This window comes from Dipodomys spectabilis, unplaced genomic scaffold (genome assembly GCF_019054845.1).
Source record: "Dipodomys spectabilis isolate Male_0828 unplaced genomic scaffold, ASM1905484v1 ptg000018l, whole genome shotgun sequence".
Lineage (NCBI taxonomy): Eukaryota > Metazoa > Chordata > Mammalia > Rodentia > Heteromyidae > Dipodomys > Dipodomys spectabilis.
In genome coordinates this window covers 23,033,435-23,054,676 of record NW_024870695.1, presented here as the reverse complement: position 1 = coordinate 23,054,676, position 21,242 = coordinate 23,033,435, and the positions used below count along the sequence as shown (strand labels likewise).

The window sequence follows — 21,242 nt, the reverse complement described above, 5'->3', positions numbered from 1 at the left end:
TAGACAGAAAAGACTACAAATGTTCATCTCAAAAAAAAAGTAAAAAGCTTACCTGGAGAAAAATGGCTCAAGTGCTAGAGAACCAGCCATGAACAAAAAGACTAAGGGAGAGCACAAGATCCTAAGTTCCAGCTCCATTAGTGACATAAAAAATGAAAAGAGAGAGAGGGAAAGGGAGAAGAAGAGGGAAAGGAAGAAAAGGGGGAGAGAGAGGGAAAAGGTGAGGGAAAGGGAGAGAAGGAAGAGGAGGAAGAGAGGAGGAGGAGGGGGAGAAGGAGGGGGAATAGGAGAGAAGGGTAAGGGGGGAGGGGAGGAGAGAAGGAGAGGAGGAGGCAGGGGATGGAGGAGGAAGGAGGGGAAGGAAGAGGAGCAGGTTGTCGCGCAGAGCTGGAAGGGATCTCCCTCCTTGCCATTTCACTGCCCAGAAGGAGCTGTGATGACCAGAGCTCTAGCAGCTACTCTGAACCAGAAAAAAAAAAAAAGACAATCCTGTAAGACAAAGCAGCAAGCAAAAATGAACCCTGGATTCCTGGTGACTCCATGGACCTACTTTCCCAGCCATGCGTGAGCTCTGGAATTCTACGGGAGAGAGCTCTTATATCTTTAAGGCACTATTTTTCAGTTCTCAGTTCCTCTCAGTCAAAACTAATCCTAATGAATGCTGAGCAGCAGGAGCCATCACCCTCAGTATACCAACTGTGGGTGTCTGGTTGCCATGGAGACCACTCCAACACATGCATATTACAAAGTACAAAACCCACTCATGAGAGGAGGGCCTGATATAAGATGTCCCTCTCCATTTTAGTAGAGTGCCCCTCAGACCACAAGCCAGACAGTGCTGCCTGCCCTTCCACAGCCTAGAAGAGAAGTGAACCTGTGGTACAACTGAAGCCCTTGGGCTCCCTTCACCATAAAGGACCACCAGCCAAGACTTTGGGGATTTCTAGCAGGACTCTTGGTTTCTCACTTGCCAGCTCCTTTACTTCCCTCTGCCCAAGGTCAAGGACTCATCCTTGCCTTTCCCCTAAAACAAAGCAATAGCTTTCAACACGTATGCTCCCTGGAGCAGATCTATCTGCTACAACAGAACACATCTCCAGAGACTCCCCTCCATCTACAGAACAAACCTTTCCAAGGCATCCCTGGTTGCCTCTGTCTGAGCCCCCACCTACCTCTCTACACACTTCTCACCCAACTCAATCACTATGCAGACTGACCACTCGTGTGCTTCCAATCTGCAGTTCCCTCTGTATTCTTTTCCCCGCCCACCGCTGCCCCATCCTCACCTTCCAAAACTCAGCTTATCTTTCCATTTGAACTTTAAGGTCCATGAAGTCTCTCTGACCCCCAGCTAAAAGCAGCCTCTAACACTGGACTCCAGGCATCTTTTCATTTTTTATCACCTTCTTCATAACCTCATGCCCATGTGTCTCAGGACTCCTGAGGAATGTGAGTACTCTCCCCAGCCCACCCTGAGCCCCTTGAAGCAAGCGACTGTAAGTTACAGCTGCTCATTCTCTCCCACAATGCCTTGCATGAAGCAGGTACTCACTAGATGGTTGTTAGTTTGGCCCAAAGGCAATTCTCTCCCTGCACCTACATTCCCAGCAGAAAGAAAACCAACAGCTATTGTACAAACACAACATGTCTGACCATATGTAAAATTACCCGGCCCTTGACAAGGCTTTGATTACTGGCTCCTCTCTCCTCTTGTGTTCAAGCCAATGCTAAAAAGGAATACTGTGTGATCCAACAGCTTCTCCACCAAGTACTTGGGTTAATAATGTGTAGAAACTTGGCCTTGACACACAAAATCTAAAGGACAAAAGTAAACAAATTCTCACTCTGGTCCTGTGTACTCAGTAAGAGTATGTTTCTAAAGAGCTGACAGTAAATGCTTTTTAATGGTTTTGGTCCTAAGATGCTAAGAAAAATGATGTCAGCTACTTTCTATTATTCAAATTGCAGCAGAAGACACTGAGATCAGATAAGTTAAGTAAGCTAAACTCAATTAGCTTAAAAAAAAAATCTACAATCCCATCATCTGTCTGGATTTGGCGAAGCACTGTTCTATCTGATGGCAGAGACAACTCCCACAAGTCCCTGCCAGGCCTGACATTTTTCACATGCAGTGTGTAATCCAAAAAACACTCATGATGTATCAAGTAAAAACTTAAGCTCAAGCTCCAGTTTTCCAATCAGTGAAGATCCTATCTCCTGTCTTGCTTGGACCAAGGGCCTGGGATCCCATCGGGTAGCTGTCCAACACTGCCTGACCAAGTGGAAACAAACCCAAGCAGGACAGCTGCCCCCTTTGCCGGACTAGATCAACCAGTCTCGGGACCCAAGATCATAGTCAAGTCCACGGTAGCTTGCATATGAGCTACAGCAGACAGGCTGCAGCAGAGAGAGGCCTCTCCTGGCCCAAGTTCTAAGGCCCAGTCCTCTAAGTCCAGCACCCCTCTGACAACAATCCTAAGTATTGACTCACTTCAATTCTATACCTCACAGCTACTGGAGCTTTGTGGGAGAGTTTGCTTTATCCAGAACATGGCTCACACTCCATTAAAACGACAGCTCTCAGAGCTGGCTGTTCAGTGAGAGCTCCTTCAAATACTCAACTGCACCCCAACACATCTGAGAATCTGAGGCAGTTAATCCAGGCTATAACTAGAGTGCCGGAGCCAGGGGTATAAACTTTCCAGATAATTCCAGCATGAAGTCAGAGTGCTGACCGCTGCACCTGAGAGCAGGAAACATCCATGGCCAGCCAGCTACCCACCTTCCTCACACGGAACAGCCAAGGAAGCCAGCCCACTATGCTGGTCCATTAAGGCTGAGGGCAGCTGCCATTCCAGCTAGGAAATCTGCTTTGCTTTCACCACCTCCCACTGCATATTTGTGCCCCTGACTTTCTCTCTTGAGAACCTGTGTCTCATGTGACATAGCCAAGACTGTGCAAGAGTCTACTCTTTAGTCATCACGACTCCCTGCAAAGGCTTCCTGGTCTTCAAAGAAAAATGAGGAGCAGAAGCAGTCATTTTATTTATTTAATTACAAGCCAAGTGCTGGGGCTCACATCTATGATCCTAGCTACTCAGAGGCTGAGATCTGAGGACTGTAGTTCAAACCCAGCCCAAGCAGTCTGTGAGATACTTATCTCCAATTAACCACTTAAAAATAAAAACCAGAAGTGGTACTGAGGTTCAAGTGGTAGAGCACCAGCCTTGAGAGAAAAAGCTAGGAAACAGCACCTAGGACCTGAGGTCAAGCCCCGGTATGGGCACAAAAAGAAAAAGGAATGGAGAGAGGGGAAGGGTGAGCAAATGCAGTCCCAATATTCAATGTACATATGTGAAAGTGGAGCTAGGTAAATTGAGGGGCTGGGTAGGACTGGGAGAAATGGGAGGAAATGATAAAAGGGATGACACTGATCAAGATGCATGGTACTCATAAACTGACATGTTAAATGGAAACAATTACTTAAGGAAATAAATGAATAAATAATGAGTTAAGTAAAACAGCTCGACTGTGACCATCATCAGTGCAGTTCATATACCTGTCTTTTTGATCAAAATATCCTATAAAACAGAAGCTTTCCTTTCCCTCCTCAACTACCTAGCACTGGACACAGTGCCTGCAAGAGAACAATTCTCTACAAATGCTGAATGGATGGATCGGTGTGTGAATGAATGGATGGATGGATGGATGGATGGATGGATGGATGGATGGACGGATGGATGGATGGATGGATGGACGTGTGAATGAATGGATGGAGGGACGAATGGATGGATGGATGTGTGAATGGCTGATATGTGGAGCCAGTCAGGTTAGATGAATTCACTTGGGACAACTGCACACCGTGTGACTTCAGTGGGCTGACACTGGATGGTGGTATCTGAATCTCTAGTCCTTCTTTTCTTTCTACTCATCAATTTACATGCACCTCCCCACTTCTTTTAAGAACAGGAAAGGATGCCCAAACAAGAAGAGATAGATGTGCCCAAAAGAGGAGACCCTGGCTGCTCTGTACAGCAGGCCCAGGCCTGCAAGGCAGGGCAGGAAAGAGGCAGTCTTTCTAGGCTGAGAAAACGGAGGCCAGTGATGAACCACCCATGTAGCCTGAGTACAAACATGGAGAGAGGAAACAAAGAACAGAGTAAGGATGTGGTGGAAGTGGCCATTCTGGGCAGACTGTGGGCAGACCTCAAGGGTACACCACAGGTTCCCAGCAGAGCAAAGGGAATGCACAGGGCTCTTTTGCCAAGACGAATGCTGTGACTTTCCATCACCAGGAAAAGGAGGTGAGATATGTCACTTTCTCCCCCACACTGTTTGGAAAGGCACTGGAAATTTGAAGCATGAAATTGAAAAGAAAAAAAATACAATAATACTAATCTGTCTCCTTCCTACGAGGTTCTCCTCCTCCTTAGCCTCCATCACCTTGCTACTCTCTCTCCTGACAGCAAGACAGAAGGGTCAGGAGTCAGGAGGCACTGGACTTGTTCTGTGGGGTCATGCTGGGGAGGAGCAAGGCACAGTGATATCATCACAATGTCCTTAAGCCCACAGAAACCACTAGGATTTGGGGGGTAAGGGTGACAGTTCAAGAGCTTAGAAAGACAAAAGGGGCACGGTGCCAGTGGCCCACACCTATAATCCTACTATTCAGGAGGCTGAGATCTAAGGATCACAGTTCAAAGCCAGACTGGCGGGAAAGTCTGTGAGACTCTTATCTCCAATAAACCACCAAAAAGCCAGAGGAAGAGTTATGTTCAAATGGTAGAGCACCAACCTTGTGCATAAAAGCTCAAGGATAGTGCCCAGGATCTAAGTTCAAGCCCCCAGGACTGGCACAGAAAGAAAAAGAAAGAAGGGGGGAGGAAGGAAGAGAAGAAGGGAGAGAGGGAGGGAGAGGGAGAAGGAGAGAGGGAGGGAGGGAGAGAGGGAAGGAGGGAAGGGAAAAAAAGGAAGGAAAGGAGAAAAGAAAGAGAAAGCAAGAAAAACAGAGAAAGAGAAAAAGAGAAAAAGGGAGGGTGGGAGGGAGGGGAGAAAAGGAAGGAAGGAGGAAGGAAGGGGAAAAGAAAGAAAAGGAAAGGAGAAAGAAAAAGAAAGTGCCCACCTAGAAAGCAGTCTTACCTCCAAGTTAGACAAAAGACACCCCTGCCTCCCCCAACCCCATCATTATCCAAGTACAAAATGAAAACCTGCAGGAAGTAGAATCTAGCAGGCCCACCCAGGGGCTCCCTAGCTCTTCAAATTTTTAAAACAGAAGCTTAAGAGAGAAGCTCTATATTGGACAACCATCCCAAAACCTCTGAGGTGACCTGCCTGATCTGAGGGACACTAGGGACAGAACCTGCTCTCAGTGAAGACTACTCTAACTCAGAGCTTCACCCCTAGGAGGCCATCTTGGAGTCCTTGGTGACTCACCATCTGATAAGGAGAAAGCCATGGCTTGAACAGTCTGTGATGATCTTCGGGGAGCACAAGGCTCCAGGACCTTGCTTATCCCTTCCTGCCACATCCTATGGGACTTTGGCCTTGGCCCGTCCACATCAGTGTGGTCCAAAGACCACATTTCTCCCTTAGAACACATCAGGCCTCTACCTCTCAGAAGCTAAGAAAGAAAACAGCAGCAATCATTTCTCAGTCCTGAGTCTGTAGATAGGAAAGTATAAAAGCTAAGATTTCTGTTAACCCAATTTAATGGCTGTTCCTCGCCTGGACCTTCCCCCTCTCCTATTTACTCTAGAATAAACTTTTCCAGTGGCCCTGGCTGAACTGTCCTCCCTGAACTCTCCCACCCAGCTCTCATTGGAAAGGGGAGCGGCTGGCTACCAGCATTGCTCCAGACTCAAAGGCCATCATGGGAGGGCATCGTTAACTTCCAGCAGTGAGCCAGTCACTTAGAGAAAACAAGATTCGCTATTTGCTGTACAAAAGCAGATCTGGCCAAAATCTCCTCGAGAAAATCACATCTTTTCTAAGCAATCAGCTCCCCACAGGTTAAAATAATCGGTATTGAATTGCCTTTCCATGCCTAGGACAAAGCTTCCAAACTGGTGGCCTCTTTCTCTACTGCAGTTTCATGATCCTATTTATTGCACGCAAGTATTTCTTGCTTTTAGAGAATGTGCATTGACGTGGAAATTCCCAGTGGAATCTTACCAAAACATCAGGCTCAAGCCTTTACCAAAAAGACATACCATCTAAGCAAAGACAAGAGAAACAAGGCACTTCTATGTTTCAGCCCCTCCAAATTCATCTAGCTATCTTTGGGGACCTTCATTGTTCTCCTTCTCCTCCTACAAAAATATTCAATTGCATGACTGTATTTACTACTGTGAACTGCTATCCTTTACCACTGGATCTGAACCTGACATGCTGCACTGCTCCTTATGATAGGACCCTGTCTCCCAGCTGCTGACCTGATAACCTCTGGGACCTCATGCCCCAAAGCAAGTCTTTCCAGCTCCCAGGACAGATCACCAGTACAGCAGAAAAAAGTCAAACCCTGGACAAACACGAGTATGCACCTTCTGATGTGACCAGTGCAATTTGAACACATAGCAGTACCAAGCTATGCATAATCAGGTACAGTGAGCTCATGACTATAGATAACTGACTACACAGAAGGCTGAGGTCAGGCAACTAGAGGTCAGCTCAAGCAAGAAGTTTGCAAGACCCCATCTCAACTAACAAAGAGCGAGGTACAGTGGGACATGCCCATCATCTCAGCTATCAAGGAAACACAAATAGGAAGATCATAGCCCAGCCTAGCACTGGTGACTCATGCCTGTAATCTTAGCTACTCAGGAGGCTGAGATCTGAGGATCATAATTCAAAGCCAGCCTGGGCAGTAAAGACCATGAGACTCTTATTTCCAATTAACCACCAGAAAACTGGAAGTGGAGCTGTTGCTCAAACTAGTAGAGTGCTAAACTTGAACAAAAGAACTCAGGGACAGTGCCCAGGTCTTGAGTTCAAGCTCCATGACCAAAGACCGGGGGGGGGGGGGGGGGGGGGGGGGGGGGGGGATCATAGTCTAGGCTGGTCCAGGCATAAATGTAAAACCCTAGATCAAAAAATTAATAAAAGCACAAAGGGTTGACAATGTGGCTCAAGAGGTAGAATGCTTGCCTCACAAGCACAAGGCCTTGAGTTCAACCTCTAATATTAAATACATATATATACACATATTTAGTACATATATATATATATATATATATATATAAATTCTCAATTACCAAGCATTATATCTGACTCCTAGGTTACAGAAAATATAGGGGATGGAGGAACAAGTTATACAGGAAACAATCAGCAAAATTCTATAGACAATTGAGCCAGTTTTTCCAACAAACAGCTTATACACACAACAGGTCTGCTGAAGAATAAAAGAGATGTGGGAGACTGATTATTAAACTAATGCAACAGGAGATGATGTTTAGATCCTAGTCCTTGCAAAACAATCTTAGAAAGCCCCGCTGAAAAGATGGAGAACATCTGAATATGGTAGGGGCTGTAGCAAGAAATTATTGCTAATTTTTGTAGGTATCCTGAGGTCAAGGTGATGTTTTAAGTCATTTATTCATACATATGTGTATATATGTATATATATGTGTGTATATATGTATATATACACACATATATATTAATATATATACACATTAAATTTACAGGTGTAATTACATGATGTCTAACTTTAAAAAATAATCTAACTATTTTTTATCCCAGGAAGGCTGTAGAGGGAAAGGAATGTCAGTGATGACTGAAGGTAGAAAAGCAGTACCTAGGTGATACCTTAGGATTCTTTCTATTTTGTTACGTTTGAAAGTATCTGGCAGAGCACTGGTGGTTCACACCCTGTAATCTTAGCTACTCAAGAAGCTGAGATCTAAAGGATCTCAGTTTGAGGCCAACTCCAGGCAAGTAAGTCCAAGATATTCCATCTCCAAAATAACCAGCAAAAGGCTGGGCTGGAATCATTAAAACTAGCTAAGCAAGCAAGCCACTGAATTAAAACCCTGGTACAGCATATCTGTAATAATCCTCCTTTACAGAGGAAGGAGAAAAAAGTGGACATTTAATTAGTCCTAACTATGTATCACGCTGGGTCCATGCTAAGCCGTTCCTAAATATTACCTAATTTCCCAAGTCTTTAGGCAGCTGCCAAGCGGCACTCTTTCACTATCAGAGAAGCAGGAGCATCAATCAACTGGAAAATAAATATGACTGGGGACAGGAAGGCAGAGCATTAGCACTTAGAGAAAGAACTAGACACATCTCGATCATGAGGGAACAAACTGGTAATAGCCCATGGCACGGAAAGGCCACAATAGACATGGCTCCATCAACATTTCCCCTGCTACATGCAACTTACCCCTGCAGCAAAGCCGAGACTTCCATCTAGGATCCGCCTCTGAAAAGGAAAAGATGTTGTTTCAATTTTCTAGGGACAAGAGGAGGTATCCTGGGTCAAAAGAAAACCAGAAAGCCCAGGACAACCACTGGCTCACACCTGAGCTGATGAGAGGATCATGGTTCAAAACCAGCCCAGGGAAGACAATCCATGGCATTCTTACTTCCAATTAACCACCAAAAAGCCAGAAGTGGAGGTGTAGCTCAAGTGACAGAGTACCAGGCTTGAACAAAAAACTCAAGAACATCAACAGTCCCGGGGGGGGGGGGGGGGGGGGGGGGGAGCTTTAGTAGTTTATACTTGTAATCCCAGATACTCATGAAACTGAGATTTGAGGATCATGGTTCAAACCCAGTCCAGGCAGGAAAGTCTATGAAACTCATTTCCAATTAGCCACCAAAAAAGCTGGAAGTGGAGCTGTGGCTCAAGTAACAGAGTGCCAGCCTTAAGTGGAAAACATTCAGTCTCCAGGCCCTAAGTTCTAGTCCTAGCACCAACACACACACACACACAAATTGTTTTTTGTGTCAATTTGTACAAGAACAGAGAAATAAAATGTGGAATATACATACAATGGAATATTCTCAGCATTAAAAATGAAGTAAATTCTAGCACAAAGGACATCACGAGTGAGCCCAAAGGACATTACAGTAGTGAAATGGGCCAGCCATGTGCACAACTCTACACCCAGTCAACAACAATGTATCATCCTCTCATCCTCTTCCTGCCCCAACAACCTTCATTCTCCTGTCTATTTCTGTGAACGATGACATCTCTGGGCATCCTGGCCCTCCAAGTTGCCAGGCTGTGTAGTGTGAACTGATGGGTTGGTTCCAACCTCCTCCAAGAGATGAGGAGGCAGGCAGTGTGTGGAGACAGGATCTCATCATTGAGATTGGCGTCTACATGATTGGTCTTTAATGCAGATGCCTGCCTTGCCAACTTCCTGTTTTCCTTCTCAGATCCATCACTCAGTGGGTCAAAATAGGCTAAAGTCAGTTACTCACATGCAATCCCTAAGAGTTCTTTTTTCTTTCTTTCTTTTCTTTCTTTCTCTTTCTTCCCCTCCCTCCCTCCCTCCCTCCCTCCCTCCCTCCCTCCCTCCCTCTCTCTCTCTTCTTTCTTTCTTGCAGTTTTGGGGCTTGAACTCTGGGCCTGGGCACTGTCTGTCCCTCAGCTCTTCACCTCAAGGCAAGCACTCCACCACTTGAGCCACAGCGCCACTTCCAGTTTTCTGGTAGTTAACTGGAGATAAAGAGTCTCATGGACTTTCCTGCCTGGGCTGGCTTTGAACCTCGATCCTCAGATCTCAGCCTCCTGAGTAGCTAGGATTACAGGCCTGAGCCACCAGTGCCCAGCTTGTCCCTAAAAGTTCTACAGGTGCGAGCTGAACAATGCAGGGACTGGGGACAGAGGGAGCTAGGGGTGAGGAGAGCAGATCTCAGGCATAGGTGAATGTAGGTTGTACAGGGTGTATGGGGTAGAAGGGGCTATGGGCGAATGTGGAGTTGGGTGGTAGGTATTTAAAGATGTGGGGTGTAGAGGGAGAGAGAGATGTGAGGGATAGAGGTGCACACAGGGCCTGAGAGTACTGAGAGTATGAAGGGGATACAGAAAAGATGAGTGGGATATGGGTGGATAGGTTAACGGTCTTCAGGGGGAAAGGGAAGTGGGCTATTCTGTACTCACCCAAGGGAAGAAAAGCCACAAAAAGCTGCGTAGACAAGAAAGGAAGCAGATCCTTCCCCACCCCCATGGACTGGTCAGTAACACAGCCTACTTCAGGCCTGAAGAAATTACAGGTAAGCAAGGACCAAAGCAGTGGGTGAGAGGAGGCTGACTTACTGGTTTCTCACTGCCATCGGCTGAATTGGGGTTGGAAGAGGCAGGGGAGGGATGAAGGCTGTTCAAAGCCCATGTTAGCACCAGGTACCACAAGGACAAACCTGACCACCATCACCTGCAAGTGCAGCCAGGGACATCGCACAGAGAGGGCTGGTTTCACAGCCTGTGCCAGGGTCCCCAAGAACTTCTACAACCCAAGTCAAGCCAAAAGTTCCTCACCTGTCCAGAAGAGAATATGAAGACAAGAGCAGCTCCAGCTGCTGTCAGAGCCCAGGTGAAGAAGGTCCCCAGTAAGGCCTGGAATACTGAGCTGTAGCCTTGAAGCATGCTTGACACAGCTGTGGGCAGAAGAGCCAGAGGTCAGCCATCAGAGGGCTCTTTCGATGGCACACACGTCCTAGCCCCCCTGCCTGGGTTAGCCTCCATCTGGGGTGGCAGTATGCATGCCTGTCACACTAGGCTAGGATCCCTTGACCAATATCTAACTCCTCAGGTTCCCAGGCACTAGAAGTCATCTAACTCTGAAAGGAGATATGGGACCCCTAAAGAGAGGCCTGGCCTTCTGCCAGGCACTGGTGGCTCATGCCTGCAATTCCAGCTACTCAGGAGGTTAAGATCTGAGGATTGAGGTTCAAAGCCAGTCCAGGCAGAAAAATGTGTCAGACTCTTATCTCCAAGTAACCAGCAAAAAAAAACAGAAGTAGATGTATGGCTCAAGCAAGAGCAAGAGGCCCTGAGTTCAAGCCCCAATCCTGACAGGAGGGGGGCAGAGGAGGGGGGGGAGAGGGGCATAGAGGCCTCATAAGAGGTTGCTATGTTGAGAAGTAATTCCTAAATAGAAGAAATCTCAGGCACCAACAGCTCACATCTGTAGTCCTAGCTTCTCCTGAGGATTGCTGGTCAGAGACAACCTACACAAAAAAGTCTGTGAGACTCTTATCTCCAATTAACAAGCAAAAGAGCTGGACTGAAGGTGTGGCTCAAATGGCAGTGAGCCAGCCATGAATGCAAAAGCCAAGCAAGAGCACGAAGCCCTGAGCTTACGCCCAGTACCTGCTGCCAAAATTAAAACAAAAATTAAATTTTAAAAAAGCTCAGCGAATGTAGATTGTGTAGCCTGGAGGAAGAAAGAGGGCTCCAGAAGACCTGTCACAACCGTCCTGTCAGTTATCCCGTCTCCTGCAGATACAAGTGACAGGCTCTAATTCCTCTTTAAACCTCTTCCATCTACTTTCCAATCACCCCTCAGCAGTCCCTGGCTGGCTGCAGGGTAAGTTCCGCTTCCATCTCTCCATGGGCTCTTGGAGCCTAAGTCTCCACTGTCCCCACCCAGGTACCATACCGCAGCTTAATTCTGTGACACCTTCACCAAGCTGCAACCAGTCCTACCCCGAGCCTCTGCTCATGTACTTCCATCCTGGAATTCCTTCCTTCCATAGCCCCAGCACCAGAACCCAGAGCATCCTGTGTGGCCCACCTGATGCCAACTTGCGTAGGGAGGCTTTCCTCAACCCCTCCCACCTGCACACGCACCTCTGCTGCTCATATGGCCCGGCTCCCTCATCTTTTCTATCCTGTGGCTTGAAAACAGAGGTGATGCTTTTCCACAGCCAGCATTCCTGGCAAACGGGGCTTTGCTGACTCAGAAGGAGCCAGCTTACCTGGGCAGGACAGGTGAGGACAAGAAAACAGACACGAATGGCAGCACCCTTGGCCAATGCAGCATCTCATCTGCGATGAAGCTGACCTAAAGCCACTGCCCACCAAGAAAGAGGAGTGTCCTTCCTTCTTGTCTAGGCCCAGAGAATCGCCACCAGAGTTTAACATGCTGAAAATCCTAGCTCTGAAGCCATAGCAAGTTACACCTCTCCCTATGGAAAGTTCCAGAGCAGAGAAAACCACTTGTTGAACAGCCCTGTGCTCTGGTACACAAACATGGGGTCTCAGGACTTCAACTCAAAGGCCTCATTCAGCTATCCCTGGCCTTCAGTACCCACAGGGCTGGATCTGACCCCACCTGGCCAGTTCTGCCAAGGCTGGCACAAGACAGACAGAAGCCCTGGGCCTGCAAATCAAGAGCAAAGGCACCACCCCTCCTGAGTCTAAATGAAACCAGAGAAGGAGGATAGGGCCTATGCCATGGAGCTCAGCCAGGTTCAAACCTAGGAACGACTGTGGGCCCAGGTAAGGAAAACTGAGAAAAAGAGCATGTTATGGACTTAAAATGTGGTCCCCTAATCTAAACACAGCCCAATATGGCCTCAATACCAATTAAAGAAAACAGATATTTTAAAAGCCACTCTTTGCATCATCATCTTGACAAGTCAGCCTAAAGGAGTGTACTGTGTTTGCTTTTAAACTAAGACATCTGACTAAGCTGTTGGCTTATGCCTGTAATCCAAGCTACTTGAGAAGCTGAGAATGGAAGGATCATGGTTTGAGGCCAGCCTAGGCAGTAAAGTTCTCAAGACTCTTTCTCAACCCACAGCTGAGTGTAATAGCTCGTATGTGTCATCTCAAGATATGTGGGGAGGCTGAAACTGGGAGAATCATGATTGCAGGCAGAAAAAGTCACAAGCTTTCATTTCAACCTAAGAAGCTAATATAATGGCACAAACCTATGAACCCAGCAACAACAAGAGGCCTAAATTAGGTAAAGAGTGGCTCAGGGATATGCCTGGGCAGGAAGCAAGATCTCATCATAAAAATAAACAAGGCACCAGATGCCAGTGGCTCACACATATACTCCTAGCTAGTCAGGAAGCTGAGATCTGATGATGGCAGTTCAAAGCCAGCCTAAGCAGAAAAGTCTGTAAGACTCTTATCTCCAACTAACCAGCAAAAAAGCTGAAAGCAAAGCTGTGGCTCAAGTAGTAGAGCACCAGCCTTAGGCAAGAAAAAGCTCAGGGACAGCACTCAGGCCCTGAGTTCAAGCCTCAGTAACCAAGGAAAAAAGAGCTGAAGGTGTGGCTCCGTGGTAGAACACCAGCCCAGCAAGCACAATGACCCGACTTCAAACCCCATTACTGCCCCCAGAAATAAAACATCTGGAACATTACACACATCACCTACATCTAGCTGCTTGCAGATAAAATTTCCAACATTTCCAAAGACAGGCGCAGAGCTATCACCCTCTGAGTTCTCATCACCTAAGACTGGTCAGAATACAAACACCTTTGGTTCTTTCTGTAGTCCAATGTGCCTTTGATAACTTCTGAAAAAAACCAACAAAGCCAAAGTCAAAGTGGATTCTGTGAGCTAGGGACAGGAGGAAGCTCTCAGGTGCTCCTACTCCCCTTTAATAACTAAGCATCTGAGAAGGAGACACAAAGGAAGTCCAAGGCCACATCCTGTCACTCCCTGAGGAGCAGCATTTAACAGAGGAGATGCAAGCCAGCGCCCCTCAGAGAAGTCTCTTCCATCTGTTGTTTCAAGATGGTCCAAGAACCCAGCAGCACAAGTGCCCCTTGGGAGCTGCTTAGGAGTGTGGAATCTCAGGGGAAACTCCGGACTTCTTCACCAGACTCTTATCCATTCCTGTGGGGGATCCTTTCTGTAAGAAAATGGGAAGCACCTCACTTACAGGGGACCAACTTCTACCAGACTAAGAGCTGGCAGGTGAGTCCTGCCCTGCATAGGGCTGGCAAGGACATTATTAGAGTCCCAAGACAACAAAAGGTGTTTCTAACATGGAGACCAGGAAGTGAACCAGCCACTGCACAGCCAAACAGCTTGCTCACATAATGGAGGCACATATTTCCTCCTGGGCTGGATATTAATATCATAAACTACTATGAGTTAGCACAAGAAAGAATCCTTAAAAAAAAAAAAAAAAAGGCCAATATCAACAGTAGCTCATGCCTGTCACAGTAGCTACTCAGGAGGATCACTGTTGGAAGCCAGCGGAGGCATAAAAGTCCATGAGACTTCATCTCCAAAAATAACTAGCAAAGAGCCAGGCTGGAGGCTGACTCGAGTGGTAGAGCGTTCACTAAGCAAGCTAGTGAGTTCAAAGTCCAGTATCACCACGTACTGGTGGTTCACACTCCGTAAGCTAGCTTACTCAGTGTGGCGGAAATGTGAGGATGAGGATCTGAGGTTTGAAGCCCGCCCAGGCAAGACAAACTATTGAAACTCTTTATCTCCTATTTTTTTTGCCAGCAAAAAGCTGGAAGTGGAGGTGTGACTCGAGTGTTATTTGCCAGCCATGAGTGGAAAAGGCAAGCAAGAATGAAAGGCCCCGAATTCAAGCCCCATTATCAACACAAAAATAAAATAAATAGAAGGCAACACCACTTCATCCACCTGCACATTCTGCTACAGCAGCCCCAGGAGGTGATACTCTCTAAGGGGATATTTGTTTTTCCTTTTCCCTTTCTTTAAACCTGTTGCTCGCCTTCTGACCGTCACCTGGGAAGATGAAATGGTGGTGTTGTTGCAGGGTGGGGTGGGGCACGGGCCTCAGTGATACACACACACACACACATACACAAACACACCCGAGCATGGACCCCCCCCCCCCCACAGTGGAAGCCAGCAGGAGGACTGAGGTGTGGGCGGGTAGGACTTGGACAAGTTCTCCAGCACCCCGCCACTCAAACCAGAGCTGCAGACCCAGGACGTGATTAAGAGATGCCCCATCCCGGGGGCCTCGCCCAGACCCGCTGCAGGTCTAACCAGATTCCCAGGTTAAGTCCTGGAGAGAGTGGGAGGGGCCTCGATGCAGCCGGACCGCAGCCGCCTCGGCTCCCGCGCCCCCACCCCACCGGGCGGGGCCGAAGGAGGAGGCCGGAGGCCCGAGCGCGTCCTGGCCGTCCGCGGCCCTCACGGGGGGACTGGGGGTCCTCTCGTGCCCCGGCCGCCCGCAGAGCCTCCCGGGTGGGCTTCCCAGACCCTCCGGCCCCGGGGCGCTCCTCCAGCTCCAGGGCCCACTCTCTTGTACTGTGGGCCCCGGGCCTTCGGCCCCACCGCAGACGCGGAAGGAGGGAAAAGCCGACTCACGAGGGCGCCACGGCCGCCCCCGTCCGCTTCCATGGGCCCCGCCGGCTCCGCTGCGCCGCCACTTCCTGCTTCCCGCGCACACGTGGCCGCCGCAGGCCCCGCCCCCCCGGCGCTCCCGCGGCCGCCGCAGGCCCCGCCTCCCCGCAGGCCCCCGCCCCACGCACACGTGCCCGCCGCAGGCCCCGCCCCGCCCGGCCGCCAATCCCTCCTGGAGAATAAATTCTCGGATTCACAGCCCGCGCCGGCCCAGGAACAGGTGGGGCGGGCTGAACAGAGTCCTGCGGGCCGATATGGGGGGGTGGGGCGCCGAGTTGCTGGGACTGATCTCAGTGGCAGAGCTGGGGACTGGGGTTCGAGACCACCTCCCCACCCCAACTCCTCATCTCAACCAATAAGCCGAGTTTTGTGGGTGCACACCTGTGGTTCCAGGTAGGAAGACGGGGTAGACGGGCAAAACCCCGACACCAATAATCCGGCCGCCGGTGGCACCTGCTCTCCAAGGGACTGAAACTGAAGGAGAGAACTGTTCTCACCAATTAGCAGCGCCAGCATCATCCAGAGAAACCCACGCCCACAGGACACGGGAGAGCTTCTACCACGAATGCTCAGGGGCACCGGACCGGGCAGCAGCTCACCTCCACCCTGGCCCCATGTCTGCCTGTTCCCACACTGGAGACCCTAGACCCTCCTGGGCTGTGGAACGGAATCACCGGCTCATAGCTCAGCCATGACAGTGACGATCTAAGAAAGACTACAGGGAAACCAGTCAGAACGCCAAAGCAAGAAAAGAAAAAGTTTCCAATTGCCAGGCACCAGTGGCTCACGCCTGTAATCCTCAGGAGGCTGAGATCTGAGGATCAGGGTTCAAAGCCAGCCTGGACAGGAAAGTCCGTGAGACTTATCTTCAATTAACATCCAAAAAAAGCTGGAAGTACAGCTGTGATAGAGCATTCGCCTTAAGTATAAAAGCTCAGGAACAGTGCCCAGGCCCTGAATTCAACCCCTAAGACTCAAACAAAAATTAAAAAAGAAAATTATGGTAAGTCTTTACCACTGTGAAGCTCTTGTCTAGGATCCATGAAACCTTGTGTTCGATTCCCAGAACTGCAAAAATAATAGTGGTACAGAACTGAGACTTTACACATAGCATTTTACCAAAAGTCACTATAATTGGCGAGGATCTGTAGTTTGCCACATTTTCAGAAAACCTTGGGGACCTGTGATAGGTAACAGCTCAAACAGAAGACCTCATGCTTGGAAGGATGCAAGGTTCTCATGTCTAATTAAAGTGAAGGATGGAGCCCTTGCAAATTCCTCTGTGCCCTCTGTTCCCATGAACAGTTAACCCAGAAAGGCAATTTCCTAAGAACTTGCTGAATGAAACTGTTCAAAATACAGGAGAGAAAAGTCATTCATCATCTTAATCCTTTCAACACAGAGGATGGTTAAGCCAGATGCAGTGGTATAAACCTGTAATACCAGGCAGGGAGGAGGCATAGATAGGAGGGTGGAGGTCTGAGGTCAGCCTCAGGCAAAAACTCAAGATTTATCAGAAAAATAACTAAGGTTGGGGGCCTGGCTCACATGCTAGAGCATCAACCTCACAAGAGTAAGGACCTAAGATCAAATCCCAGCACTGCAAGGAAGGCAAGGATACTTAGCAATAGTAGCTAATACAACAAACTCCTTTGTACAATTCACATACATTAATTTTTAAAAACAAAGGGATAGGGCTGGGAATGTGGCTTAGTAGTAGAGTGCTTGCCTAGCATGCATGAAGCCCTGGGTTCAAGTCCTCAGTACCATGTAAACAGAAAAAGCCAGAAGTGGAACTGTGGCTCAAGTGGTAGAGTGCTAGTCTTAAGCAAAAGAAGCTCAGGGATAGTGCCCAGGCCCTGAGTTTCAGTTCCAGATCTGGCAGAGAGAGAGAGAGGGATAAATAAAAGAGCAGTTAAATTACAGAGACTAAATGAGTGGACGTCTGTGCAGCTAGTCAAAATCATAAACCTTGTAGCAGCCTATGAAATATTTATGGCATCATGTTTTATGAAATAAAGCAATATACAAAAATATGTGCCAGTTGGAGTCACAATGGTAAAAAAAAAAAAAGAACCCAAGTAACATAAGACCAGAAAGGAAGTCACACCAATTAAAGCAGATCCTCCTGCCTTTCTATAACTGTATGTTCCTTTCATAACTTAGAAGCTTTTTAATAAGGCATAAAATAGACTGTTATACAGAAATTAAGGCTCATTGAGCATACATAGTAAGACCAGCAGCAAAACTCAATGAAACCAAGATGTCTAATTCTCAAGCCCTTCAGTCAATAAAACAGAATCTCTGCACTCACATCCAAAGCCGCCTTGTGTACAAAACACCTAGCTCTTTGGAGAGAGTCAGGATCCCTTGAAAATTTACACGGTTCCTTGTAATCAATCATTTTGCAAGAATTTTCTTCCCTTCATTAACTCTTCAACAGGCCAGCTGCAGAATGAGATAATGTTTGCTTGAGAGCTGGAGGCCTAGGGAAGGCACCTCCCTCCCTCCCTCCTCCCTCCCTCCCTTTCCTTCCTCCCTCCTCACACAGTCTCCCCAGCCCCTAGGGCCTGCCTGTCACCACCAGATGCCTGTCAGTGCCCTGCAAAGTTTCTGTCTCTTACCACCAGCTTGGCAGACAGATGGTTGGTGGGGTCTTGGCTCAGGAAAACATTTGAGGCTGGAGGTGCCTTCAGACCTGTGTACCCCACCACCCACTAGAGACCCAATTCTCTGGTTATCCCAAAGCCCTCCAAAGCCTCCAGGGAACCCTGAGGTCAAAGCAAAATGTCTGTGCCATCTCAAGGCTCCAATTTTTCTCCTAACTCAGCCCCAGAAGTTGGGATTTATGCAGACACAGAGAACCCCCCCCCCCCCACACACACACCCAGATGCTATCAGGAAGCTGGCTGGTAGTTAGACTTTAGGATGTTGTACCCTAAAGTTGCTACTTCTTGGATGGAGAAGGGTAGAGTGAATTTTTCCAGAACGTTCTATGGGGAAGATGGGAATGCACCTCCAATTTTTTTGGTTTGTTTTTGAGACAAAGTTCTTGAAATTTAGCTTAGGCTGACCTGGAACTCTGTATGTAGCCAGCTAGTCTCAAATTCACAAACCTTTTGCCTCAAGCTCCAGTGTGCTGAGATTACACATGTAAGCCACCATGCCCGGCCCAGTCCATTTTATTGGCAAAACCTGTTTGTACTGATTTACCAAGCATTGATTATCTAGTATATAAGCAACTCTGTGAGACTGTAACCCATCCCCCCCCCCAAAAAAAAGATGGTATGGAAGAGATTTATCAAGTCAGTTATTACAAACACTTCTGTGTTTGTGAAACATACATTTTTTTGTCCTATTTTTACTTATCAAAATCTGAAGTTCAGGTTAGTGTGAAAGACCAGGCTGTAGCCTCTGGGCTGCTGCTCCAGCCCTAAGCCACAAAATTGGATTTTAATTTTCCTTTGCCTCATTCAGCTTTTGTAAATATTAATCATTGATAAATGTGATAGGAGGCAGTCCCTTCAAGCTTAGGAAGCCCAGGTTGGAAATCACTGCTGCAGAGAGAACAGAAAAAATGAAACACTCTCTCTGGGTTGGAGAAACAAAGAAAGCAATTGTGTAAATATATTCACCTACTCAGTCAGTTAACACCAAAGTCCGAAGTAATTCAAACATCTGTCAAAATCGTTCCTTACATGCGCAACAATTAGGTTTTTCAGCCCTCAAGGGAACTGCAATGAATATATGTCATCCCTCTTGTGAGCAGAAAAGATACTTCATAGGTATTTGTCAAATAAATGAATAGTGATCCACATTCTTTAAGACAATTAATTTAAAGCACACACTGCAAAGCAAGACTTTTTGGTGAATGATCTCACAACAACCCTAAACCCAAAATTAATCAAAAGCACACTTAGCTAGCAGGATCTTGTATGATAGGCTGGCTGGGTCCTGGGGGGGCTCACTCCAAGATGATCCTCTTCCCTTAAATTCTAGTCATTCTCTTGTCAAGCCCACCCCACTCTGAATCCCTGCTTGCCCAGCTCTAGTTACTGCTTTCGAAGGCTATACTCATGTAGGAGTAGGATTGGGCCCTGGTGCATCCTGGGTAACTGCTCTACCACTGCCCAGTGATAGATCCACATCCTTAACCAGAGTTCTCGTTTGTTTGTTTGTTCTTATGCCAGTCCTAGGGCTTGAACTCAGGGCCTGGACACCGTGCTTTAGCTTTTTCATTCAAGGCTAGCATTTTATCACTGGAGCCACAGCTGCACTTTTGGCTTTTTGGTGATTAATTGGAGAGTCTCATGAATTTTCTAGGCCTCTTTGAACTGTGATCCTCAGATTTCACCCTCCTGAGTAGTTAGGATTATAGAAGTGGGTAACCAGTGCCCAAGTTCTCATTTAAAGAGGAGATCAGTTTAAACATTCAGAGGTGGAGACCAAATTTGGCCAATTCCACGGAACAAGCGAAGCCATGGAGAGGGGAGTTTTTTTGTTTTGTTTTGTTTTGTTTTGTTTGGGGGGGGGTCCTGTCGTGGGGCCTGAACTCTGGGCCTGGGCACTGTCCCTCAGCTCTTCAGCTCAAGGCTAGCGCTCTACCACTTGAGCCACAGCACCACTTCTGGCTTTTTTTTTCTTTTTGCTTATGTGGTGCTGAGGTAGAACCCAGGGCCTCATGCATGCAAGGCAAGCACTCTACCACTGAGCCACCTTCTCAGCCCCAAGAGGGGAGTTTTAGAAAGCACATATTCTTTCTGCTTTAATTCATTGTTAAACCTACATGTACCTAGACCTCCGCATCCATCTGGCCTCATAGCCATTAATTACATAAAATCTTGTGCCTGATTTTTTAAATGATGCATGTATAATTTATATCCACTAAGCATAGAAGCTAAAGAGTTGAATACATGCCCTACTTCTTTTTCTTTTCTTTTCTTTTTTTCTTTTGTTATTGTTGTTGGTCATGAGGCTTGAACTCAGGGCCTGGGCACTGTCCCTGAAGTCTTTGGTTCGAGGCTAGCACTCTACCACTTTGAGCACATCACCACTTCGGTTTTTTGGTGGTTAATTGGAGATAACAGTCTCACAGACTTTCCTCAGATCTCAGCCTCCTGAGTAGCTAGGGTTACAGGCATGAACCATCAGCCCCTGGCCCTACCTTTTACTACTACCTCTCACAAAACATATTTCCTGGAGAGAAAGAGCTTGAGAATTTGATTCAGTAAATAACAAAGTTGCGGAGGTGGGCATGGCCTGCTCCCAGGAGGAGCTGGAGAAGACTCTGGAAGCAGAGAGTAATAGGATCAGAAGAATGAAATGTTAGAGTTGAAGGAGCTCTTAGGTAGAGAATGCAAGTTACAAGTGGAGGTGAGAAACACAAACCTGCTGACAGAAAAGGTGCCAGCTCTCATGGTGCCATGACATCACACAGAAAAGGATAGACACTTAAAAAAAAAGAAGCAATATTCACTACAAAGGTGATTTAGAACCTTCCTCATCAAGAACATCCAAAAGGCCCAATCTGACCTTTCCTCTAGGAATATCTGAAGAATGACAGAGTGACCAATCAAGAGACTCCTGTGAAATTTGGGTCTCTTGGGAAAGAATCTGGGATGAGCAGGACCACCTGATGTCTCCACCCCACATGGCGGGAGTGAAGGAAAGCTGACCATCCATGCATGCCCACAGCTCTGCAAGGGCTTTTCCAAGGCTCACATGGAGAGGAACAGTCCTTCCCCAGGCTGAGGGACACAAAGGCCTTGCTGACCCCTGCACGGGCTGTGCTTGTGTAGCACAGACCCCTCCCAGACCCCTCTCAGGAGCTGGATTAAGATGCACAATGTCTGGCACACCTATAATCCTAGTTACTCAGGTGGCCGAGAACTGAGGATCATGTAATTCAAACTCCAATGAACCAGCAAAAAGTTGGAAG

The 21,242-nt window shown here is 47.5% G+C and overlaps 1 protein-coding gene across 4 annotated transcripts in view; it reads right to left on the bottom strand.

Moving 5' to 3' along the window:
- The window catches only part of Slc39a11 (solute carrier family 39 member 11), a 324,266-nt gene that overhangs the window by 255,647 nt on the left and 47,377 nt on the right, over positions 1–21,242 (bottom strand). For 2 of the 4 annotated variants that reach the window (XM_042672865.1, XM_042672859.1), the window contains exons 2-3: positions 10,487–10,605; positions 8,384–8,422 (exon numbers count right to left, since the gene is read on the bottom strand). In XM_042672865.1, the coding sequence (XP_042528799.1) occupies positions 8,384–8,422; positions 10,487–10,594 (147 nt within the window). In that variant the 5' untranslated portion in view covers positions 10,595–10,605. Of the gene's footprint in view, positions 1–2,944; positions 2,951–8,383; positions 8,423–10,486; positions 10,606–15,268; positions 15,364–21,242 lie in introns of those variants that run through there. The other 2 variants (XM_042672878.1, XM_042672872.1) reach the window with 2 other exon arrangements.